Source organism: Bison bison, unplaced genomic scaffold (genome assembly GCF_000754665.1).
Source record: "Bison bison bison isolate TAMUID 2011002044 unplaced genomic scaffold, Bison_UMD1.0 scf7180017864527, whole genome shotgun sequence".
Lineage (NCBI taxonomy): Eukaryota > Metazoa > Chordata > Mammalia > Artiodactyla > Bovidae > Bison > Bison bison.
The window spans coordinates 8,448,483-8,475,193 of NW_011495078.1; the positions used below are offsets into that span (position 1 = coordinate 8,448,483).

The following is a 26,711-nucleotide window of genomic DNA, read 5'->3' on the forward strand; positions in this document are numbered from 1 at the left end:
GGTCATAACTTTCCTTCCAAGGAGTAAGCGTCTTTTAATTTCAGGGCTGCAGTCACCATCTGCAGTGATTTTGGAGCCCCAAAAAATAAAGTCTGACACTGTTTCCACTGTTTCCCCATCTATTTGCCATGAAGTGATGGGACCGGATGCCATGATCTTTGTTTTCTGAATGTTGAGCTTTAAGCCAACTTTTTCACTCTCCTCTTTCTAGCACTGCTAGACCAAGCCTAATCATTTGAGGTAGAAAGGATGCTGGAAGGTCCACTTCCATGACCATTTGCTGCTGCTCTTTAGTCACTAAGTCACGTCCAACTCTTTGCAATGCTATGGACTGTAGCCCACCAGGCTCCTCTGTTCATGGAATTCTCCAGGCAAGAATCCTGGAGTGGATTGCCATTTCCTTCTCCAGGGGCTCTTCCTGACCCATGGAGCCAACCCGAGTCTCTTGCATTTGCAGGCAGATTCTTTACCTCTGAGCCACCTGGGAAGCCCTCTGTGATCAGTTGTTGTTATTCAGTCACCAATTCGCGTCCAACTCTTTGTGACCCCATGGACTGCAGCACACCAGGCCTCCCTGTCCCTTACCATCTCCCAGAGTTTGCTCAAGTTCATGTCCATTGAATTGGTGATGCCATTCAACCATCTTCATGTTCTCTCGCCCTCTTCCGTGATAATTATTTTAACCAAAATTATATTGAGAAGCATTACCCTAAAATGTAGGCTTCTCTCTTGATCAAAAACAAACAGCTGTTAAACAATTAGGACTTATATAAAGCTATAGTTTATGACATTGGGCAGTGTTCTGTTGTACCTCTTAAATTTCCATAAGGATGTTTTCATTCTTGTCAAAACTGTCATACAGAGAACAGAAACTGATATTCCTTGTAAAAGGATATAATCTTAATCTGCAACTTTGTCAAAATAGACAGTCAAAAGTAGACTTTTGGACAGATTTTTGTGGGAAAAAATCCCTCGTTCTCCTAGATATGAAAATAACTTACTTCACTTTGTCAGTGGATTGATTTATTGAATGAATGTAACTAGGTAATGAATTATTTTGTAATGTGGATAATGACTTCCCAGCTTATCTCTACATTTAACTATGTTTTCATATACTATATTGGATTTCCTTAAATTTCAAAGAGAGTTCTTATATGAAATAGGTCCTCAGTGACAATTGACTCACTGTTTTCTTATATTTCAGAGTTGATAACTATTCAGAGAGAACAATTGCTTCATCAATTACATCTGAAGGAAATGAAGAGTACTTTGAAGACAGCGTTCCACCACCAGATGAACCACCACGGGCAAGTACCAGTGAAAGTAGATTTCGAGTAAGTCACTTTAGTGAAAGTCATATGACATCTTCAAATGGGACTAGCTCATCATCTTTGTCACTATTTCATTCGGAAGTACAGGAAATTTTGCTAAGGTGTAGCGGGTGCCCTAAAAATGAACATGAAACAATACAGTTTTCATCAAAGAAATTATTTTCCATAATGAAAAGTAACAAAAGTAAAAATAGGACATTTTCTTCTGACTTTAACTTTTCAAGAACTTCGAGAATCATTATAGAAAGTGAAGATCTAGATGTGGCACCATGCCCTCCTGCCCATCTGTTTCTTTCTAGAGACCAAGTCAGACTTCTGGAAGAAAATGTGAGAAATCAAAGCCCTCCAAAATCCAAAGCCACATTAGAGAATAAAACTACCTCTCTGTACTCAATCTCTCTAGAGCCCTTGATTCAGAATCAACATTCTGCTACAATGGACCCTTCTCCCCAAGCACAAGCTTCTTTTTCCAGACAAAAGGCTACTCAGAGTCAAGGATTTTCCAAAGCCCAATTTACTGGTAAAGCCCACCAATTTTTTAACAATCAGGCATCAGTCAACAGGCAGCCTGAGAGTGAGGCCAGATACTTTGCTCTGCCTCAAGATTTGGTGAGGGAACCACTTACTAGCAGCACCCAAGACTCCTTCCAGACCGCAGACATGGATAGGTGCCAACATCTGGTCCAAGTTCCACAGTCTATTGAGACTCAAGATTCAGTCAAGGGCCTAGGGTCTGATACAAAACACTCATATGAGACCCAGGATTCTGTCTGGTCTGAAGAGTCAAACAAGAGTAAATACTCTATCCCAGGGCAAAACACTATTTTAAAGGATGCCAGAGATCTGGTTATACCTCCGAGCCCAAATTCAGTTGATAAAGTGATGCCACAACTAGAGCATGTTAAGAGTGAGGGCCAGAAACAAATTGCTTCCTCAACATTAAACCAGTCTCCGGCATATGGCTCGCTGCCTCTCATGACCAGGCAGAAAAACAGAAGAAAAACATCACGCAGTAAAAGTGAACTTAGCCTCAAAGATCCACCTCAGAAGTCAAAGAAAACACCAGCTTCACAGGTATTTCAGACCACAGCATGTCATACTTCAGAGTGCAGCCAGTTAAGATATGAACATAAAACTAAGAAGAAAGAGCTACATCAAAGAAAAGGTTTATCAGGTATAGCGTTGCATTTTACATATGCTTTCAAGCTTGTCCCTCCTTATATTAGGAAGTATTACAGAAAAAGACAAGCAAAATTCACTCCAGGTTTAACAGAATGTAGAGATTTTCTGCCTAAACCAGATCAGTCACTATGTGCAGAGAAAGTTAATTACATAGGGTCTGTTGAGGAAGAAGGAACCATGGGGAGTACTGAAAATGAAGAGCAGCATGGCAGAAACAATAAAGAACTAGAAAACATTTCACAAGAAATTCCATCTCAGCTAGAACAGTCTTTCATGGTCAATACTTATCAACAGAAAGCACCTTGTCCTTCATTAACAGAAACAAACTGGATGAATAGAGAGTCTCTTGAAGATCCAAAGGAAATGGATATTGCAGAGTCTTGTGCCCCAGATAGCGAAACAACATCTGACCTGCCTGTGGCAAGGCAAGAGACACCTTTAGAAGAAGCCATATCAGAACCTTTGCAGAAATGTGTTTCCTCTCCCCAGATGAAGTCAGACAGAAACATGAAAACATGGGAGGACCTACAAGGTACAGAGAATTCAAATCCTGCCCTTTCAAGCAGAGAGGAGTTATCAACGAGTATATCAGAAACGCAAAGGTGCTTCTCACGGGGGAATACAGACAGAAAAGATCTTGAAATTGTTCTGGAGTCTTCTGATGTCAACTTGTTCGTTCCCCTAGGAACCGAAAAGCATAAAAGCAGTGGACAACCAACAGGTGTAGAAATTCAGGAGAGGCCAGAAGATGTAACTGAGAAGGAAAAAAATGCATTAAGAGCTCACGTGATGGAAGAAGATGACATAAGTGCAAGTGAGGAACTCAAAAGCAACACTAGAAGCAACATTAACAATATGCAAGATGAAAGAATATCTGCTGCGTTTCACGAAGCCACTCACACTGCCCTTTCTTTACCACCTCGTATGAAAATGCAGAATGGATTAAAAACCAAGATGGATACATCAGAAATAGGACTTAGTTTTTCAGCAGTAAAGCCAGACAAAATACCAGATGACAGGAAAATGTATTTTTCCTTTGAGAAGAACTGTCTAGTTAAAAAACCACAAGAAGACAACAGAGAGGAAGAACAGGCTCCACAAGAAGCAGCTTTGCAGCAAACGCCAGGCTTCAGGCTCAGCCCACGACTACAGCAGAAGCCCACGTATGTCAAACTGGAACCAGGACAGAGTAGTTCAAAAGGTCAAACCACTCAAAATAAAAACCTCGATGTTTACCCACAAACTCTCTCTACAGAGACGACTATGGAGACTAACCCACGCCCCATGATGGATCCATTTCAAGTTGAGGTGAAGCAAAGCACAGACAGAGCTACAGGCAGGGAAACTGCAGACCCAGTGCATCCTCTCACCATGTTCGAAAGCTTGCCAGTTTTAACTGAATCAACAGAATGTGGTGTCCCTTTGGGTGGAAGCCCTGAGAAGTTCCTGGATGCTCAGATTGCAGAAGAAAAGCAGGACTTAGAAGGAGTTTTACCTGAAGTTGCCCTGGGGTCTTTCCATAGGCATATGCCTCCATTATCAAATTTGAAAAGGAAGAAAATCAGAAAAAAAATACCAGGAACCACAAATGTACTTGGTTTCAAATGTGTAATTATGAAAGTAAAAAAGCCACCAAAATGTCACGGAAGATTAAGAAGCAATTTCAAAATCATGATTAAACACATACTTCAAGATAAAACGATGGCAGATATGCTTCTGAATGTTACTGACCCTTGTCTGTCTATTTTGCCCCATGTTAGAATGCACAGCAGATTAAATGTAAGGAATCACAGTCATACCGAGCTAAAACGAGAGACATCAGAAGCTGAAAGAGAAGAAGACTATTTAGATATCATTAATAAAGGAAGTGACTCTGGAAACACACTAGAAGCAGCTCGGTTGCAGGAGGAAGTGAGTGGGGATCAGGAAGCTTCACCAGAAGCAGTCCTTGAGGATCGCTGGAACCTCAGATCGGATGAAGATCCAGAGAAAGAGCTCAAATCCATGAAAGAAATGCAACAACCAATCACATTTGCAAAAATCATGGCAGAGTCTATTCACATGGCCACAACAGGTCCAGTTCATGTTGAAAATATGGAGAAAAGCCTGATAGCACCCACAGATTTAAGACGCACTGAAGATGATTCTGAGATATCTCCTCCCACATCAGAAAAATCACTGATTGGAGACCCTTTAAACCAAACAAGAGAAAGTGATGTACCAGATGATGGAAGTGATACCAGGGAAACAGGTTACTGTTTTGCAGCAATGAAGGCAGAACGACCCGAAGATTTACCAGCAGTGTTCCCAAAGACTTTTAATTACCACATGCCTGTCTTATCTCATTCTAAAGTGAAGAAAACTAGAGTAAGATTTTCACACATAGAATGTAGAGTGAACTCCAAGTCTGTACCTATGAAGGCATTGAAGCCGTCCATTTCACAAATGTGTGATATCACATGTCATCAAAGAAAGAAACTGGAATCTGACTTTAAGGCCAAGTTTGAAAAGATCGGCCAAGCTAATGGACTGGAATATGAATTTCTAAACACCCTTTACTGTCCTGTGCATAGCAGGTTACAAGGGGAGACAAAGAGCTTCTGCCGTGTTCAAGCAAAGCTCCGGGGTCTAGCCGTTGAAGAAAGACCACTGTATGTTGATTTTTTTGATGAGAGTAATGCACTCTGTGACGGAGAAGAAAAAGGACAAGATGTAGAGGAAAAGGAGCAAAAGACTTTGCTAATAACGGCTCCACAGCATACCCAGTACCTCTGGATTAATGGATGTCGAGGAAAGGAGACTCACCTTGCCAAACCAGATGCAGGCCTACACTGTTTAACACAGGAGCAAGATAAACAGCACCAAACATGCTTTAAACAAGCTGCTTTGCAGACTGATGTCCAGATGGGTCCTCAAGAAGCTAAGGAACTCCTGAAGACCAACAAACCAGAAGATGATCTAACAGCCCCTGCGGGTCTGGAGGTTCTACCTCCCGAAGCAGGGAACTCATCACCTGTGAAACTTTTGAACATTCCAACAGAGAGTGGTGTAGCCTCTGGTGGAAACCTCACAAGGGAACGAGGTTCTTATTCTGTGGATAAAAATTCAGCATTACCAGAAAGTTTGCAAGTGACCTTCCTGCAGTCTTCTGATTCCATTGACACCTCCATTTCTAAATCTCAAAGACAGAAAAACACACTAAAACTGTCAAGAAGGCAAACAGTGAGTCGTAGATACAGAGCTATGAGAGAACAAAACCTATCCACTCTGCGTATGCTCCCTGGCAGGCAGAGAAAGGCATTGCAATGCAATTTTCAAATGAAGAATTTACAGCAAAATAAAAACAAAGCAGATGTGTGTTCACCTGTCATTCTCTCCAGGGTGCCTGTTTTGCTAAACACCAAAATGAACATCGGATTAAATTTGGAGACAGATACACAAAGGATAACAAGACTCGATCATACGCAAATGCAAGAGAAATCACCCAATGAAAGAAAAGTATGTCGCCCAGCTTCTATCGATATGAGTAGTTTACCTAACAGTGTGAAAGACAGGAAGGAGGAGGGTGCAGGGGAACAAGATTTACCAATTCCAGAGAGTGGCCAAAGCTTTATACTCAGTATATATCAGGAGGAGGATCATGACCTTATCAAATCAGATGAGGGGCAGAAACAAATAGGAAGTATAAATATCCAGGTACAACCACAAACACATTTTGCAGAGAGTATTTTGAGCTCTGCTTCATGCCCAACATTGGATCCATTTCCACTGAGAAAGCTAGAGAGCGATGCTAGGTTTTTTCCTCCAACATCAGGAGAAGCAAAGTTTGATGAAAAAATATTTTCTGCAAGAGAAGGTGGTGTTCCATCTGAGGCAAACCATCAAAAGGAACAAGCTGGTGGTACTGAAAAGGAAGAGAAAGTGACTTTAGATTTCTGCATGGCTGCTTTATCTCTATCCAAAGGCAAGAGAAACTTCAAACAATATTCAGACATGAAAATCCTGATGAACCCCAAAGATGGAATTTTAAAAGCAAAGAAACCACCCATTTCACACATGCTCAATATCAAGGGTGGTGCTAGACGAAATCGTAGGAAAGAATTGGGATATAACTTGACCACCAAAATGGGACAGGTGGGTCAGAGCACAAAAATGGCAGATGGCAGGGACTCCCTCCTGAACATCATCCCTGCCATTAATAGGTATAGTGACCGAGAAGGGCAAAAAGACATGTTAGAAGAAAAAAGACTCAGTTCTGAGCAAGTAAAGCAAAATATACCCCCACACGAAGGGAATGTGACTCCAGATGACCCCGAAGAAGATGATCTTCAAAATGAAGAAAGTGAACAGGAGATGTTACTAAAAGTAATTTCACAGCACAGCCAACATTTCATACTCTGTTCAGACCAGACGAAGGAGCTTGAGCTTCACAAACCAGGAAACAAAGGATGTGGGGAAACTCTGTTTTCTACCAAACAGGACATCCCCCAGCACATACAGCCTGAAGATCCAGTGCAGACAACACAGCCAAAGAGAAGCCAGCAGACACAAAACGGCACAGTGTGGTCAGCGAGTTCAAACCTTCCTCTTCTAAAGTCGAACGAATCACTAACCGGTCAAGTTGTAATTGATACAATGAAATGTGACATCCAAAGTGATGAGAGCTGCACAGGAGAACTGGATGATCATGGTAAAGAGGAAAAGTCAGAGTTTAAAAAATATCTACAAGCACCTGTCCCTGAGTCTTCAGCTACTGCCACACCTGATCCCCCTGAACCTAAACAGGGGAGAAAGACATTTACATGTAGAGCCTTAAGAAGTAAAATGAGTCCCAAGTGTGTTATTATGAAGGCAAGAAAGGCACCAATGTCACAGATATTTAACATCCCTGGGAATGGCTGTCTGAAAACCCTCCCTTCGAAAACCCTGCGATCACAGATCATTGAGTTTTTGATTGAGATAAAATCCTCTGGGGCGCTAGAAGATGTTACTGCAGAGAGAAAGGAAGGGGGAACCCAAGAATTGCTGGCAACAATGCAGGAGTTCTGGGATGCAGCCACACTTGCTTTACCTGTGTCGAAAAGAGAGAGAAACCACTCAGAACTTACAGACAAGATAAATAAAATGAGTCCCAAATGTATCACTTTGAAGGCAAAGAAGACACCGATTTCCAAGACATTAAATGTCACAAAACGTGGTGCGCCAAGCCGTGGTAGGCAATTTGAAGGCAAGTTCAAAACTGTGAGGAAACAAGGTCAGTCACTGGCAGCCACCACGCCAAAGGCCACTTCCTCTCCCAAGTCGGTTTCACTGGACATGAAGGTGCATAACAGAACCAAAGTAGAGACGGACATGCCGGGGAAGATGAGGTTCCATCCTGAGATACAACAGCAAGGACACTGGTCAGATGGAAGGGGAGCCTGGTGTCCCTATTCTAGGGCCAAGAGGGAAAACGTCAGGAAGGAACTCAAAGGCCACAGTGGAGAAGCAGCGCCTCGGAATTTCCAGCACCTCACTTCCCGTGCTCATCATATGAAGGAGGCTCGCTTTGTGAAATCAGATCTCAAACAGAAGTATTCAGCAAGGGGGAAAATCCCAGAATCACGAACCATAGCGGAGGAGCTGCAACAACAAACATTTTTCACACAAACTGTCTTGCGTTCTGTGTCTTCCTCTATTCTGAATTCACTTCCATCTGAGAAGGCACCAAAAAGGACAAAAACACAGAGGTCAAGGATTTTATCTCCAGCGACAGAGAAATCACTCGGCGAATCTTTAGCTGTTAAAGCATCAAGTGACTTCCTGTCTGAAACAGACCCAACAAAGGAACTTGCTGGTTCTAGTCCAGAGGGAAAGAAAGAATTACAAACGGATTTACAAGGGAGAGCCCTACAGTCTTTCGGTATCTCCAGGCCGGATTCATCTGAAATTAAAGGGTTGAGAAATGTAGCATTGATCCCTACGTCTCGAACTGGGGAAGCCCAGATGGCATCAGTTTGGAAGACAACTGGTACCACTAGTCCCGGTGCCCCCAGCCATGGAAAGGAACTGGTCTACACCTTTGATAACATGGCCAAAGAGTTATCTCAGAGTATGTCAAGTATATTTATGAATACTTCTTTTTCACCTACACCTGTTTCACCTGCCACCAAAACACATAAAAAACGGAAAGCCAAGAAAGACCCAGTCGAAGTCAGTATAAAACCAGAGGACAGGAAAAGACTGTGTAAAAGGTGCAGCTCCTTAGGCACCACATCTCAGTCAAGACAGCAAAATGAAAGAGAGGGCAAGGAAGTTGCATTCAATACAGAAAGTAGAAAAGATGAAAATATGCTTATTACAGAGCAAGACATGCAGCAACAAAAACTAGTTTCAGAAAATATATTGGAGTCTACCTGTTCTCTGATAATTCCATTTCAAACTGAAAAGGTGAAGAACATCCCACCATATACAAACATACTGCATAGAAAAAGTGAAAAGATTTCATGTGTAAAAAGAGGGAAAGCGATATTCAACGGTCTTTTAATTGATGAGGAAGTGTTTAGGACTCCCACAAGGAGGCTGGATGCTTCCAGTCCAGCTCCCCTACAACCTGAAGAAGAGAAAGACATAAAAACTCAAAAAGTAACAGAATACACAGGTGATCAAAATATCCCACTTCCCAAGTCAGGGATCTCAGTGCTTGGAGATTCATGTAATGAAAGCTCTAGAAGGAAAGTGAGTGGTTCTATTGTCAAGAAACATAAAGAGTTGCAAAGAGATTTACTAACAATATCCACAACATCTGTTTTGTCTGAATCTAGAAGGCAGAAAAAAGCACTAAAATTTCCAGAACAGAAAGATCTTATGGGTCCCAGATATATAACCATGAAGGCAAAGAGGCCTCTTTTTTCACAGGCGCTTAATATCACTGAGCATGGTCATCAGTACTGTAAAAAGAAACAGGAATGTTATTTAAAGTCTGTGATAAAAGACAGGCAACAACATAAAAGTATAACTGATGCATTTTCATCTCTCACACCTGTTTCAATGGATAATAAGATAGATATTGAAATTGATAGCACACCCACAACAGGGACAGATCAACCAAGAGTACAAACACATAACCACACCTGCCCAGAGCTAGAGAAATCACTGAGTCTTGGGGAAGCATGGGAGGCCAATTTGATTGATACGCAAAGCAGATCCAGCAACACAGGGAGGGTGAGTGTGCCACATGAGAAGGAAGAGGAAAATGTCCCAGAAATATCAGCAGAATCAGTTCTGCATGAGAGCCAACATTTCCGTTTCACTCCTCAACATGTAAAAAATCTTGGCCCTTGCAAATCAAAACCTAAACTGAATAGTTCAAAAGGTAGAAGTACTTGGAATCTGTCTTGTGCGGCACAAAACATGAGGCAAGAAGAACACATTAGAAAAACTATTTTAAAGCCTGTCTCTAAAAGCGTGATGACTTTAATTCGAGTCCAAACACTGAAGAAAGGTCTTCATACTCAAGAGGAAATCCAACACAAGGCAGATCTAAAGATCCCATTTCCAGAATCTAGGAAATCAGAGACTGGTTCCTTACACTGTGATGGTGTCTGGGATGGAAATCCTAGGAGGAAACAAGATAGTCCCATTTTCAAGAAAAAGGCAAGGAGTCAGAGTGACTTACTAGGAACAGTCTTAAAGCCTTTAGGTTTCTCCAGCCTTGACTCATCTGAACCTGAGAGCCAGAGTCATGCAGTAGAGGCTGTAGGCAAGAAAAGTACAATGAGTCTCAAGCAGGTAACTCTGGAGGCAGGGAAGCTACCAGTTTTACAGGAGCTTAATAGCACGAGGTATCTTACCGGAAGCCATAGAGAGAAAAACCACAAAGCTAAGACCAAGGCAGGAGAGAAGCAGTGGGATGAAGGTGCGAGAGAGACATTATTCCATGCCAGTGAGGGAGCTAAGAGTCCACCACCCACGTTAGTGACTGATAAACTCTCATTTGATACAGCAGCAAGGGACAGTCTGGATAACCATAGAACACTTCACAAAAATCTAGGTGATTTTGTTACAGAGAAAAAGGCAGAGCTGGACAAAAACTTAGCCACAGTTCTCCTGGGGCCTGTCGATTTATTCATGCCTGTTTTATCTGACTCTGAAAGCCAGATAAACACAGTGCAAGAGAAAATCATACCGAAACGCAAATGTTCAGTGATGAAAAAAAAGGAGCCACTCATTTCACAGCTATTTAAAATCAGTAGGCAATCTGCCACAAAACAGAGGACAAGACTTAGATCCAGCATAGAAACCAAAATGAAAGAGATGCACTCAGGTAAAAATGTGACTGATATGTGTACAAATGCCACTTACTTGGAAGTGGATACCTCCAACATTAGAAGGCAAAGCAGATTCCAAACTGAGGCAGACAGAATATCAGGGTTTAATCCTGTACAGCCAACACACATGCAGTTGCCAGTCGAAGACAGAGGGGTTTTACAGTCACTTAATGCCGCAGGTCCTGCTGCTTTAAGCATTAACAAAGAACGGGAGATAGACACACAGAGAGAGAAAGCTGTGTTAAACACAGACCTAAAATCTACAGATGCTTCTCCATCTATTCCACCACATATAAAAATGGAGCAGTCACCTAACACCTCGGGTAACTATGAAGAATCTTCTGAAAAGAGAAATGCCCTAAAGAAAGCAAAAGGTATGGAGGAAAAAGAGTGTGAACAACAGGTCTTGTCTGGAACACCTTCACAATATACCCAGTCATTTGAGTTTCTGCAAAAGAAACAGCAAGAACCACGTGTCTCAGGAAACATCCAGAACTCTGCTTATGCCAATACACCTCCTTACCCCCGAATCCTAAACCATCAAGCTAATGCGAAAGCAGCAGGTGTAGAAAGCACTGTGCCTGCTGAACGGGTAAAATCGAAGGCAAGGAAACCATTTGTTTCCCTGATCTATAACACAGCAGGGCATGGAACCCAAAGCCACGAAAAGGAAACAAGGTTTAACACCAAGAAGCAGAAGCCAGGGTTCCAGCAAGATAAAACTGAGGTAGAATTCTCTCTGAAAACTATTTGTGACCCTGGGTCTATTCCACCTCAAATTCAAGAGTTGATGGAAGCGGAAAGGGAGAAAGGCAAGCCACCAAGGCCGAAGAAATTGCTGAACACAAGACAAATAGCATTTTCACGGTCCCTTGCTAAGAGTGCCAAATCCAGAAATACGAAAACCCAGAGACACTGTATCAGAGAGCAAAAAGAAAATTGCCAAATTGCTTCACTGGACCTCTTCCCACAATGTAGATATCAATTCATGATAAGACAGCATCTGAAGAAGAGCCCCACCCATGTCAAATACACAGTAAATTTGAAAAGAGAAGCACATCCTGATCAACCTTCACCAAAGAGAGAAAGCTGCTTCACTACGTTTGACATCTCAAGACTTAGATTGCACACAAAACGCCAACGCCTCATCGCCCTGGGAGTAAAGGAGGGAGACAGAGACAAGGCCCAATCTCCAGTGTCAACTCCACAGAGGACGGAAATATCTGAGAAAACAGATATTTCTTTAAGTTCAAAAGAACAGAATATGTGTCTTCCAGAGTCAGATGCTTCTCAAGAGAAGACTTGCAAGGAACAGGATCTGCTGAAAGAAGGAAGTAATTCAAGGACACTGGTGGAGCCTACTTTGTACTCCATTACGGAAACCCCTCATTTGGAAAATACCATTCCAAATCAACTGGGAAGAGATGGCTTAAGAGAAACTGATACCTTACAAGGTTCGAAAGGACAGACGTTTCTTTGTGCAAATGCAGAAGCCCGGCAATATACACCTGCAGTGGAGATTGGAGACGTGAAACCAGATCCCATTCCGGAACGTCTCCTGGATTCAACATCTTGCCCCAGTGGGGAACTTCATGTGAGAGAGGCAGGAAATGCAACACGGAAGGAAAGTGTTAGCATCCCTGTTGTTTCAGGTGTCAATCTATGGGAAACCGAGATGCCAAAGTTAACGAACCTTCTATTAACATCAAATGAACAGAAAATAAACTGTTCTGAAAAAGGGAGGACAGAGCAGCGAAACAGTTCTAACCAGAAGAAAGGAAATCTTCTGGAATTCATTTCCTCTTGTATATTGTATCAACTCCATCTTGAAAGGCGAAAGAAAGAAATCTCAGCCAAAGGAATGAGTTCAGCAGTTTTGAGTCCAGTGGTCCAGAAAGCATCAAACACAGTAGATATTCCAGTGGATCAACCTCCGTGCTCAGGAAGAAGAAAAGAACATCAACAGGAAGGTACATGCAAGACTCTCCCAACATCTCTTTCTCATTCTATGATGAATATATTTCAGATTAAATTACCAGGAGTAATGAAAGCAGCAAAGGAAGTAGATAGTCCAAGGCACCACAATTCAAATACAGAAGGAATTGGCTTACCTGTTGCAGGAACAGAAGAGCAACCAGAATGTGTACAATGTATTTGGCCAAATCTTGCTTCTGATCCTTCAAGAGATGTATTATTTCAAAGTAAGATGCCATATGAAAAGACAGTATTGGAAGAAGTAGTTAGCACTGTGGAGTATACTCCAAGTACAGAAGGATTTGGTTCACATATTACAGGAAAAGGAGACCAGCAAGAGAAATGGATGTCTGAGACCCTTCAAAAGTCCACATCTCACTCCCAAGCAGGTCTCCACCAAACTAATATCTCAGTGCAAGAAGTAAAGTTTGATGACACAAGTAAGATGCATTCTGAATATTCAACTCCACAGGCTAAGGAAGCATTAAAAGGAATGGATGTTATTTTTGGATATACACAAAAAAGTGAAAAAGGACAAAACTTACCCAGTATGGAACAAAAGCAGCAGCACCTACTGATTCCCTCTGAGAAATTTCCCTCCCTGAGAATTCCCTCTGAGCACATATCTTACCCTCAAAACAATCCCCGGCTCCTGCCACATTTAACGCCTCAGACGAAGGAAGCATTATCAGAAGTAGGTAATGTGTCGAGCAGGACAAAAGGATTAGACTTGATTTCTAAAGAACAACTAAATACTCAACGTGAATGTGACCTGGAATGGACTGTACCCTCAGCTCCTCCAACGCAAATGACGAGACAAAATACAAGGCCACCTTTGGAATCATCCAGTGAAACTGCAAAATATCAGAATGTCTCGTTGCTGAAAGGAAAGAAATTATTGGATGGGGAGCAGATAATTGATTCAATAACAAATGTTAGCTCCCCCAAGCTAAGTGTTAGAAAGAAGGTGCACTTAGGTAAAGCATGTCAAAAAAAAGTACAAAAAGAGGTATGTCTACCTGGATTTTTTTCACATTCTCTTTCTATCCATATCCCTCCTTTGCCTGAAAATAAAAGACAGAAGAATGACCTAAAACAAGGAGTTGAGAAAGACATGGTACCCACCCAAAGGACTTTGGAGAAATTGATATTTTCAAACGTATTTAATACCACTGACTACGGTGGCCCAGGCAACAGACCAGAACTGCCGAGGAAGATTAGAATAAAAGGAGTCAACGTGAAAGGAACAATGAATCCCAACATTACCTTGAAGGCAAAGAAACCATCACGATCACACATGCTCAGTGAAAAGGAATTGCCAGGGCAGTTGAAAATTGTAAAACAAGAGAGCGAGGGGCAGATAGGCAAAGGTATATCAGGTGTGAAACTGACAAACTTGTTTACTTCTGTACCATCTCTCTCACCTCTTGATTTGAACTCAAGAACAAAAGGAGAAAGAGATACGTCAAGAATACCACAGAACTGCCTTCCACCACTAAAGCTCCAGGCGACATCAAATATCAGGAAAGCGTCATTTGCAGAGTCAATTAATAGAGAGAGTTTAAGCAACATAATAGAATCAAAACATTTCCCACAGCAAAAGAGGGAAGATGGAGACAATATAGTATATGTGAAAGATAAAAGGAACTGCAAAAGGCCCACTTTTAAAAGAAAGAAAAAACTTTTCAAACACACACCACATGGAAATGAACCACAGTGGAACAATAAAGAGCAAGAGAAAATGATGCAGGAAGATGAAAGTAATGGAAATGTAGTTCTGAATAAGCCCCATGCCTCCATTCCATCTTCTTCTCACCTGGAGCAGGGTCCTGGAGTAAAAGAAGCAGCATCACAAACAGTATCATGGTTCTGCCCTCCATCACTGACCTTCCAGGAACTGTCAGATGCAATGATAACATGTAAGGAGCCAGCTGATGATATTTTAAGCAATATAGCAAGATCAAAATATATGTCACAGGAAAATGAAGACAGAGTGGACATGGCTTTGAAAGAGGTAAGGCATCCCCAAAGAATGCCTCTGGAGGTGAACCAGTCTCCAGTTGCCCAAGAATTGCAGTTGAACATCAAAGAAAAAGAGGAAGAGATACGGCAAGATAAAGGTAAACATTTTGGGATTCAGAGACAGTCTTGTGTTTGCAGCTCTTCTCCACCTTACTCTGAAGTGGACACAAGAAGGGAAGGAGAAGCAGTCATGCTAAGAAAAACAAGATCCTGTTTTCTACAACCCAAACTCCAGGAGTCATCAGATATGGGAAACATAGCATATGAAAAGTCTGTTTCAAACAGGGTTAAAAAAGCTAAAAAACATACAATACAGGAAGAAGAGAAGAGAGTTAATATGGAAAAAGTCCTACTTTGGAAGAAAAAGAATTCACCACTTTTACAGGAAATCCAGCTGGACGTCAAAGAGCAAAAGAATAAAATACAAAGAATTCGTGAACCAAGTGTGATTTTGATCTGTACTTCCAGACCTGCCACTTCTTTTAACTTGAATACAAGAATAATAGAAGCAGATGACAGAGCTAAAGTAACAAGATACTCTTGTTCAGAACTACCCCACCAGAAATCATCAGATGTAGTGAAAAAAGCAAATCGAGACTCAACTGAGAGAGGTATCATAAGCAATGTACAAGCAGCAAAGGAATTTATGCCCCAGAAAGGACAGGATCAAGGAGAAACAGCCAATATGAATTATATGAAGTACTCCAAAGAAACAAGTTCCAAGGCAAAGGAGTTCCCACTTCCACATGTTCCCAGTAACCCTGGGAGCCACAGCCCCCAGACTAGAGATGAACCAACAAACAGAAGAGAAAACCTGGGACATGCACAGGAAAGAAAAAGTGAACTAGATGAGGTCCTGACAGGACTTTGTCTACCTCAGTTTACATTAAACAAAGGCAAGAAAGAGAAGCAAGGAGCTCTCAAATCCTGTCTTCCACCGTTATGGCGCAGGAAGTCATCAGATGCACAGGAGTTAAAATATACAGTGTCACCTCTGAGTGAGATCTCAAGTGATTCAAAAAGAACAAAATACATGATGCAGGAAGAAAAGGATAAAGCAAATATTTTTGTGAGGGATCCAATGCATCCCAAGTCCTTAGCTTTGAAGGTAAGGAAATCCCCACTTTTCCGTATGCTCCAAGCAAAGAAACTGCAAGTGAGCATTAAGGAGCAAGTGAAACGGGAGCAGAAAGGGAGAAGGGACACAGTTGTGATTCTGAGCAAAATCTGCCCTTTTGTCACTTCTTCAGCTCATCTTCAATCTGACACAATAAAAGAAGACAAAGGTGGTCCAGTCCTAAGGCACTCTGTGCCACATCTCAAGATCCAAGCCTCACGGCCTTCAGTACAGAAAGCGCCTCTAAAGTCAACTGATAGAAAGAAAGAAAAACAATATCCACCACCAACAGAAAGGGGCAGAGCACACGCAATAGTTGTGAGAGGCTCGGTGCATGCCAGTGGCTCAAATTTCAAAGCAAATACATCATCCCCGCCTCATGTGTTCCATGTCTCCAAGCACGATGCTCTGAGCAGAAGAAAGGAAGCGCAGCCAAGCATGGAGGAGAGCGCAGAACAGGGGCAGGGGAGAACAGGAGACCCTGGTGTGACTCCAACAAAAACTCGTCCTTCCTTGCCTTCTCCATCAGACCGTAGACTGGATGCAGGAATCAAAGAAGACAAACACTTGCCTGCAGTCCCGGGATTCTCTCCACCATTTCAGCTCCTTGAGTCATCAGGTACAGGGAAAATCAGACACGCAGATTTCAGTCAAGGTATTAGCTCGTGTAATATAACAGTAAGAGCTAACGGACGTGTGTTGTATAAAGAGACAGAGATCAGAGTAAAAAGAAAAGATGAGAAAGATAGAACACACCCCAGAATCACAGCTGTGGAAGCCCAAACATCCCCACTTACACATTTACTCAGTAGAAGCAGACTGCCTTTGAATGTCAAAGAGCAAGGGAAGGAAATGCAGGATGGCAATGGTGAGCTGGGAATGGCTCTGAGGGAAACTCGTGCCTCCTTACCTTCTCCATCTTACCTGAGACGAGACACTAGCAGAAATGAAAAGAAAGATACAGAAAGAATAACACAATCCTGTTTTCCACCACTGAAGATTTTTGATCCACTCAATCTAAACACAAAAGCAGATGCTAAGTCATTTGATGGTTATTTGTTAAAAAACAAAGCTAGACTCAAAACAAATAATGAAGACAGAGTGCTTCCAATATCTGTGCATCAGAAGGCAAAAGAATTACCACTTTCACATAGATATGATACCAAAGAATCACGGTGCAAAATGAAAAAGCAAAAGAAAATGGTACAGAGAGAGGACAGTGAACTAGCTACAAGACTGAAAAACATCTGTACTTCTTTACTGACTCTACCATATCTTAAATCTGATACACCAGAAGGAGACAGGTACATGATAAGAATCACAAAATTGCCTCCCCCACAAGCAGAATCACCTATTGTACTTACACACAATCTAACTGACCCTCAGGGAAAAACTAAAGGGAAGGTTTGGGAAGATAAACAGGAGGCAGGTGATGCCATGCAAACTGAGACCTGTGCTTCTCTATCTTCTTCTCTTCACCTTGATGAAAACACCAGCATAAGAGAAGAGGGCATGTCAATGCTACCAAGGTCCTCTTTTTCCCCAGTAAACTTACAGAAATCATCAAGTTCTGAGGAAGTGATACATGTAGAGTCAATGGCGAGTGATACTGTCATTAGTCCCCGCAAAGAAAAATATTTGCCCCGGAACAAGAAAGAGGACGGAGTAGAAAGAAGAAACTTTGTGTCTCCCAAACATCAAGGAAAGGAGATGCAGGAAAGTAAAGATGAACCAGGTATGGTTCTGACCAAATTTTCTACTTTATCCCCATCTCTCTCTGCCCTCAAATTGGATAAAGAAGTACAAGTTGATGATGAAACGCTAGCACATGCAAGGTCTATTTTGCAGAGAGTATCATCTGGAGGGAAATTATATACAGACACAACTAGTGGTGATACCCCGGAAGATGCTCAAAACCTGACCAAATCTACTTCATCACCATTTCTCCCTGCCCTCAAGTTGGATATAGAAGTACAAGTCAATGATGAAATGCTAGCATGTAGAGAATCTGCTCTGGGGAGAATGTCGTATGCAAGAGAAGTAGTACATACAGAGACAGTTAGTGGTAATACCATGAAAGATGTTCAAAACCTGACCAAAATTTCTACCTCATCACCACCTCTCCCCACCCTCAAATTGGATAAAGAAGTACAAGTTAATGATGAAATGCTAGCACATACAAGGTCTATCTTGAGGAGAATTTCATATCCAAGGGAAATAGTACACAGAGATTCACTTAGTAGTGACATCACAGTTCAGTTCAGTTCAGTTCCAAAAGATGGTCAAAACCTCACCAAATTTTCAGCTTCATCACCATATCACTCTGCCCCCAAATTGGATAAAGAAGTTCAAGTCAATGATGAAATGCTAGCACGTGGAAGGTCTGTCTTGGGGAGAATAGCATATGCAGGGGAAACAGTACACAGAGATTCAATTAGTGGTGATACCATGAAAGATGGTCAAAACCTGACCAAAATTTCTGCTTTATCACCATTTCTCCCCACCTTCAAATTGGATAAAGAAGTTCAAGTTGATGACGAAATGCTAGCACACAGAAGGTCTGTCTTGGCAAGACTATCATATGCAGGGGAAAGAGGACATACAGATTTAATTAGTGGTGATATCACAAAAAATGGTCAAAACTTGACCAAATTTTCTGCTTCATCACCATCTCTTCCCGCCCACAAATTGGATAAAGAAGTTCAAGTTGATGACGAAATGCTAGCATGTGGAAGGTCTGTCTTGGGAAGACTATCATATGCAGGGGAAATAGCATATGCAGATTCAATTAGTGGTGATATCACAAAAAATGATCAAAACTTGACCAAATTTTCTGTTTTGTCACCATCTTTTTCTGCCCACAAATTGGATAAAGAAGTTCAAGTCAATGATGAAATGCTAGCACATGGAAGGTCTGTCTTGGGAAGACTATCATATGCAGGGGAAACAGGACATACAGATTCAATTAGTAATGATATCACAAAAGATGGTCAAAACCTGACCAAATTTTCTGCTTCATCACCATCTCTTTCTGCCTTCAAATTGGATAAAGAAGTTCAAGTCAATGACGAAATGCTAGCACGTAGCAGGTCTGCCTTGGAGAGAATTTCATATGCAGGGGAAATAGTACATACAGAGACAATGAGTGGTAATACCATGAAAGATGTTCAAAACCTGACTAAATTTTCTACTTCATCATCATCTCTTCCTACCCTCAAACCAGATAAAGAAGTACAAGTTGACGATGAAATGCTAGCACATAGAACGTCTGCCTTGGGGAGAATTCCTTACGCAGGGGAAATAGTACGTAGGGGTTCAATTCATGGTGATACCACAAAAAATGGTCAAAACCTGACCAAATTTTCTGCTTCATCACCATATCTCTCTGCCCTCAAGCTGGATAAAGAAGTACAAGTCAATGATGAAATGCTAGCTCTTAGACGGCCTATTTTGGGGAGAATAGTGTATGCAGAGGAAACAGCACATACATATTCAATTAGTGATGATATCACAAAAGATGGTCAAAACCTGACCAAATTTTCTATTTCATCACCATCTATCCATGCCCTCAAGTTGGATAAAGAAGTACAAGTTGATGATGAAATGCTAGCACATAGAAGGTCTGTTTTGGGGAGAATATCAAAGGCAGGGCAAATGATACATACATATTCAATTAGTGATGATTCCAGGAAAGATGTTCAAAATGAGGAACAACCTATTCCTGAGAAAGAAGATAGGGACAGAGAAAAATCAGTAGATAGGAGAGGTGTGACACACACCAGATATATAATTTTGAAGTCCAAGAAATCACCTTCTTCATATACACTCCACAGATCAGAACTGTATCTGAACCTTGGAGGGACAGAGCAAAAGAAACAGGAAACTCAAGGTAAACCACCTGGTAAGGTGGTAAGAAACATTTATCTTGCTGCCCCTCCAACTAAGCCTAAATTGGACAAAGGTACACAAGTAGATGAAGGAAAGCTTGGAATTAAAAAACCCTCTCTACTTCCACAAATGATTTCAGCATTATCAGATGCAAAGAAGAGAACAGATACAAAGGGAATTAGTGGTGATGTAACAAAAAGAAAACAATGTATGTCAGAGAAAGAAAAAAAGCTTGATGTGAAAAATGTAGATATGAGGCTACGGACCCATCACAAAAAATCAGCGATTTCACCAATTCCAGATGTCCTTAGTACAAAGAAATTTGTGTTGAATGTTATTAAAGAGCCAGGGGGAAAAGTACACAAAGATAAAGATGAACCAAGTATGGTCCTGACAAGGACTTTTGTTTCTATCCCTTCTGCACCTCTTTATTTAGATTTAGGGAGCAAAACAGACAAAGACACACCAGAAATCACAGGATCCTCTGGGTCACAGCAAAATCTCCAAGAAACATCAGATACCCAGAAAACAGCAATTAGAGAATCAGCTGCTGGTGAGAGGGAAATTGTTAAAAACGCAGAATGCTCGGTGCCAGAAGACGCCATACAACAGTGGACATCAAACTTTGTGATCAGTGTACAGCAAAGGAGGGAACCTCTACAAGTCAAATCCGAAGGAGATGTGAGTCAGTTACTTTCAAATTCACAGCAGGAGGACTTTTATGTCACAGGGTATGGTACTATAAAAAGTGGGAAAAGGCTGGAATGTTTCTTTGCAGGGTCAGAGGCTCAGCAAGAAAATTACAAACCAGAAACTTTGGCTACAATTCTTTCCTTCCCCATGATGGATCTCACTAAAATTGAAAGCCTGAAGAAAGAAACAGAAATAATGAGTAACTTAAATCATAAAATAAGTCCTCACGTTCTAGTTTCACTGCCAAGGAAACTATCCAAGGAAATATATGCCACACTTGGCTCCCCTGTCGGTTCAGAAGGATTTTCTGCTTCAAAGCAAGATGTCCACCACCAACAAGAAGCTTTATCACAAGCATCTCCAGCATCTACAGATCTATGTAAACTTGATAAGCCAGAAGAAGATAGACAAAACAATGGAAAAACAAATGAAATGTCCCCTCCCAAAGTGTTAGCACCACAGATAAAGGAACCCCTTGAGGAAATAAATATCACAGAGTCAGATGCACTCCAAAATGCAGATCAAGAAATTGTCATGAAAAAGCAAGTGGTGCTGCAGTCTGGGAGTGGACAAAAGACCAGAGTGGATTCTAGTCTTTCTCTGAAAATTCCACTACAACATGTAAAGCAAAGGACATCATTGGAAATAGATGTGCGCAAGCAAACTACAGCATGCCCTGAGATACAAATGCTACCAGGAATACAAATGGGTATGACAGAGTTTGATGCCCAAAGAGGGAAAAAGGAGCAGACATTGCTTGGTCCAGATAAAGAGTCACACAATCTAGAACCACTTCAGAAGTCTGTTTCCTCCTGGACTTTTCCACTTCAATCTGGAGATGTGGGGGGAAAAAACGAAACTGACACTGGCTCTACTGGAAATCTGGAGCAAAAAAAGTTAGACATGAAAGAAGGGATATTAAAAATAGATACAAACATAGCTGTCCATCTAGAAGAGGACAAAATAGAAATGCACAAACTCACCATTGTTAATCTGGAGGAGGAGACAATAAAAATGGACACAAGCAATACAGTGAACCTGAACACTGCATCTCTAAAGGCAGAGGAACCTCAAATTAAGACTCAGGTAATCGCTCCCATGGCAAACAGATGCCCAATCAAACAAAAACATAAAAAGGAACGAGAAGTGTCCAGTGCAAAACATAACATTCAACTACAAAAAATGCTTCAAAAACATGCTCTGGATTCATTTTATGCCTACATTCCTCTTTCTCCCAAATTAGGAGGCCAGAAAGGCAGATTAACAATAGCAGACTTGAAAAGAGAATTGGGCCCCCAATATTTAAATATGAAAATCCGAAAACATCCAATTCCACAGATTCTAGGCGACACGGGACGAGGTACTCCAGGCAATCGAAAGAAATTAGAGTATAACTTTAACAAATCAAAGAAAATAGCTTTGAGAAGAGGAGATGCCTCAGAAATATTTATCAGAAGTCTTTCTATTTACACAGTGAGTCCATCTCAGACTAAAGACCCAGTAAAATCTCAGACAAACCTAGAAAGTGTAAAGAGAACCCGTATTTCAGAATTCCAGAAGAAATCACCAAATACTAGTGAAACTATGAAGATGGACAGTTCAAGCATTGTGAAAGAAGAGAACCGGAATTTTACAAACACAATTCCACAGGATTCCCAGCCCTTCATGGTAGACAAACAACAAATGCACAAACTTCCTAACATCAAATCAGAAGCAAACCTCAGCAGAGAGATAAATAAAAATTTAGCTCCACAAACAATCGAAAGGGTTGTTCCGGACCAGGATATCTCAAGGATCATAAAAGAACCTGATGTGCTTACGATCAAACAAGAAAAGACACCAAAACCCACTGAAACACCCACAGACTGTCTAATCATGTCTAAAGATCCAAAAGAAAATGTGGAAAGGATTGTAAAAGAAACTGACTTCCTTATGGTTGAACAAGAAGAGGCACCAAAACCCACTGAAACACCTACAGGGTGTCTAATCATGTCTGATCCAAAAGAAAATGCAGAAAGGATCATAAAAGAACCTGACTTGCTTACAGTTGAACAAGAAAAGGCACCAAAACCCACTGAAACTCCTACAGGGAGTCTAATCATGTCTGAAGATCCAAAGGAAAATGTAGAAAAGATTGGTAAACAACCTGACATGCTTATGATCCAGCAGGAAAAGGCACCAAAACCCACTGAAACTCCTACAAGGAGTCAAATCATGTCTGAAGATCCAAAGGAAAATGTGGAAAAGATTGTGAAAGAACTTGATCTGCTTATGGTTGAACAAGAAAAGGCACCAAAACCCATTAAAAAACCTAGAGAGTGTCTAGTCATGTCTGAAGATACAGAGGAAAGTGTGGAATGGATCATAGAAGAACCTGACTCGCTTATGGTTGAACAAGAAAAGGCACCAAAACCCACTGAAACTGCTACAGGGTGTCTAATCATGTCTGAAGATCCAAAGAAAAATGTGGAAAGGATTGTAAAAGAACCTGACATGTTTATGATCCAGCAAGAAAAGGCACCAAAACCCACTGAAACTCCTACAAGGAGTCAAATCATGTCTGAAGAGCCAAAGGAAAATGTGGAAAAGATTGTGAAAGAACTTGATCTGCTTATGGTTGAACAAGAAAAGGCACCAAAACCCATTAAAAAACCTAGAGAGTGTCTAGTCATGTCTGAAGATACAGAGGAAAGTGTGGAATGGATCATAGAAGAACCTGACTCGCTTATGGTTGAACAAGAAAAGGCACCAAAACCCACTGAAACTCCTACAGAGTGTCTAATCATGTCTGAAGATCCAAAGGAAAATGTGGAAAGGATTGTAAAAGAAACTGACTTCCTTATGGTTGAACAAGAAGAGGCACCAAAACCCACTGAAACACCTACAGGGTGTCTAATCATGTCTGATCCAAAAGAAAATGCAGAAAGGATCATAAAAGAACCTGACTTGCTTACAGTTGAACAAGAAGAGGCACCAAAACCCACTGAAACACCCACAGAGTGTCTAATCATGTCTAAAGATCCAAAGAAAAATGTGGAAAAGATTGTTAAAGAACCTGACATGCTTACGATCCAGCAAAAAAAAGCACCAAAACTCATTGAAACTCCTACAGGGAGTCAGATCTTGTCTGAAGATCCAAAGGAAAATGTGGAAAAGATCGTAAAAGAACCTGACTTCCTTAAAGTTGGACAAGAAAAAGCACCAAAACCCATTAAAATACCTACAGAGTGTGTAATCATGTCTGAAGATCCAAAGGAAAATGTGGAAAGGATTGTTAAAGAACCTGACATGCTTACGATCCACCAGGAAAAGGCACCAAAACCCACTGAAACTCCTACAGCGTGTTTAATCACGTCTAAAGGTCCAAAGGAAAATGTTGCGACAATCATAAAAGAACCTGACTTGATTATGATGGAGCAAGGAAAGGCACCAAAACCCACTGAAACACCTACAGGGTGTCTAATCATGTCTACAAATGTGGAAAATGTGGAAACTCACATGAAAAGCACCCTAAATATGAACAGTTCTCCTCCAAAGGTAGAAGAACCACAAGATGAGACTCAGCTCGTTGATACCACGGGGTGTGCCTCGCCACTCGATCATAGGGATCAGAGTGAACGTGTACAGGACACAGCCATGCAAAAGGTCCAGCAACTAGAAACTTCTCTAGGAATTGTGCCTATTCAACCCCAAGCTAAAGGTAATGAAAGAAAAACAGTGGGATATAGTCCAAGTGCGGGAATTATGATTCCTATTTGTGAAGCAATTAAAAATGTTCTTGAATCCCAGATAAAAAGCATGATTCAAAACAACTTTTTTCCTAAAAACCTTGAAAAAGTAAAAGACAATAAACCTGATGATTGGAAGTCACAATGTTTCACAAGGGGTCCGAGTACACTATCCCTGATGATACATCCTGAATTGCGGCCAAAACCTATTTTAGAAAATTTTACTTGCAAAGAAAAAATCAAGCTCACGCATCATTTAGAGTCAAAAGCACCTGAAATAAGACTGAATTTGATACCAGAGGTGGTAAAACAATCCTTTCAAAGGTTCAGCTTTTATCAAAAATTGGCTATTTCAAAGCATAACAGTTGGAAGCTCTATCCAAGACCTAAACAAATGTTCTTTTTGCCTCTGGAAGGGATTGATACTATAGAATTTAACCTAAAACACAAATATGAAAAAGACTCACCTTCTGTCGATTGTATGAAGTCACTGATCGTTAATGTTTCAAGAGGCAGTGAAGAGGCAGTGAACGTTAGAAAGTTAAGGAGGATGAAAGCGCTAGAAAGTGGAGCACCTTCATTGACTTCCGCTAGAGAGAAAACATTGCCTCATATTCTCCAGAACTGCTCAGTAGGAGAGAAAAACAAACTCCTCGTACACTTTTCTAAGAAGACACTGGAGATTCAAATGAAAGCCTTTCCCAGAATTGTAAGGGAATCTTCCACAATGGCCAGTGCTCAGGATGGAAGGAAACCTGTATCTAAATGTGTTCATTCTGTGGTCAAAGTACCAAAACGAAAAAACAGAGTTTTGTTACTTTTTGAGGAAAACTCTCTTCATCAGATAGATCTTGACTTACAATACAAATACCTTCGTTTTCTCCTGGGTTCTCCAGATGCAAGGATGTTCCCTAAGCCAATTGCATTTCCCAAACATAGTCTTAAATTACAGACAATTGCAATATGTAAAAAAGTAGACAGCAGTGGGGAAAGTGGCGGTCATTCCATTAATACACAACCATTAGAACATATCCCTTTCAAAAAACAAAGTTTCCATGAAAACTCATCATCAGTCAGAAATTTCTTGGCACCTACCCAGGTGTGTGCACCTGACCCTGATCAACACAGCACAGTGCAGAAAGATACCACGGCTCTTTCTAAGTTAAAATCTCGTGTGACTCCAGAAAAAGATAAACAATGTCATGTATGGTTTCAAGAAACAAGTACATATGAATCTGTTGATTTAAAGATTCAGAAAAAGGCTCAGGATGCAGGTGGTTCCCATTCAATTCAGAATTTTGAAGATTTTACTGACAGTCAGACAGATATCGAGAATTCAGGTAACTCGGAGGAAAGCTCAGCTCATGATGTACTTGAGAGTGAAGACTGTATCTTTTTAGATGCCACCCCTTATTTAAGGCAGGAAGCAGAGAGTATTCTATTTGAATTACAGAAAGGCATACCTGTGGAAAATCTCTACAAGAAGAAGAAAGTCAAAATGGGTTTGAAACCACTTTATAGTGAAGCTTTCGGTTCCCGTCATATTAGAGGTCATCGACAACACTCGTCAATTGTGACACCCCATTCTTATGAATCCCATAAAAGCAGGACACACAGGTCGTCCTCCAGTATTACACCGCCTTCTTATGAATCCCACAGAAGCAGGAAATATAGATCGTCCTCCAAAATGACACCATCATCTCATGAATACCACAAAAGCAGGAAATGTGGATGGTCCCCCAAAATGCAGCCTCCTGACCTGTGGTGTCACAGCTCTTTAAATATCATTGAGGTTCCATCTGTATCATCTTCCATTTCTTTCAATGGGGAGATGCTTTCACAGACTACAGTAAGCGGGAAAAATTATTTAGTTCCCTTAACAGAATCCAATATTAAATTACATCTTGCAAAAAGCCAAGGCAGACCTCACAGGCATTCAGAAAGCAGAGATATAAGGAAGGCCAAATTGGACTTCTTTAGAAAGAACAACATGCCTTGGGAATGTGATGAGAGTTATACAAAGAGTAAAGAGAAACACACAAGAAGGAAGAATGTAAGGGATTATGAATCAGAAAGACTGGATTATTTCCCAAGTAAATACAAATCAGCAGCAAAACCTCATCAAGAGAGTATCAGCTTCCATTCTGAAAAAAAACAAACCCAGCCATTTTTTTATGCCTGTATACCAGCAGACTCACTGGAAATTATACCCCACACCATTCGCTGGACTATTCCCCCCAAAACTTTAAGGAAGAGAAACTTCAGAGTTCCCCTAGTGGCCAAGATTTCAACTTCTTACGGTATATGGAACTCATCGAAAAAGTTGTTGGGATCACTGTTAGAGTCCTTCAGCTTACTTCATTAAAAATATTACCATTTCAAGATTCATCTAGAGAGGACAGCTGGTTGCTAAGATGATATTCTTTGCAAAATAAAATCGTATTCAGTCAGATGGCTTCCTCATGAA

The 26,711-nt window shown here is 41.1% G+C and overlaps 2 protein-coding genes across 2 annotated transcripts in view; both read left to right on the forward strand.

The window, feature by feature from the left end:
• The window catches only part of LOC104982217, a 26,278-nt gene extending 9,336 nt beyond the window's left edge, over positions 1–16,942 (forward strand). Inside the window, exons 3-4 of the mRNA XM_010831554.1 lie at positions 1,205–16,803; positions 16,935–16,942. Of these exons, the coding sequence (XP_010829856.1) occupies positions 1,205–16,803; positions 16,935–16,942 (15,607 nt within the window). The remainder of the gene's footprint in view (positions 1–1,204; positions 16,804–16,934) is intronic.
• A 263-nt stretch (positions 16,943–17,205) lies between these two features.
• LOC104982159 (coiled-coil domain-containing protein 168-like) lies at positions 17,206–26,633 on the forward strand. The gene has a single exon (XM_010831476.1). The coding sequence runs from the start codon at positions 17,244–17,246 to the stop codon at positions 26,607–26,609; it is 9,366 nt and encodes a 3,121-aa protein (XP_010829778.1). The 5' UTR covers positions 17,206–17,243; the 3' UTR covers positions 26,610–26,633.
• The last annotated feature ends 78 nt before the right edge of the window (positions 26,634–26,711 follow it).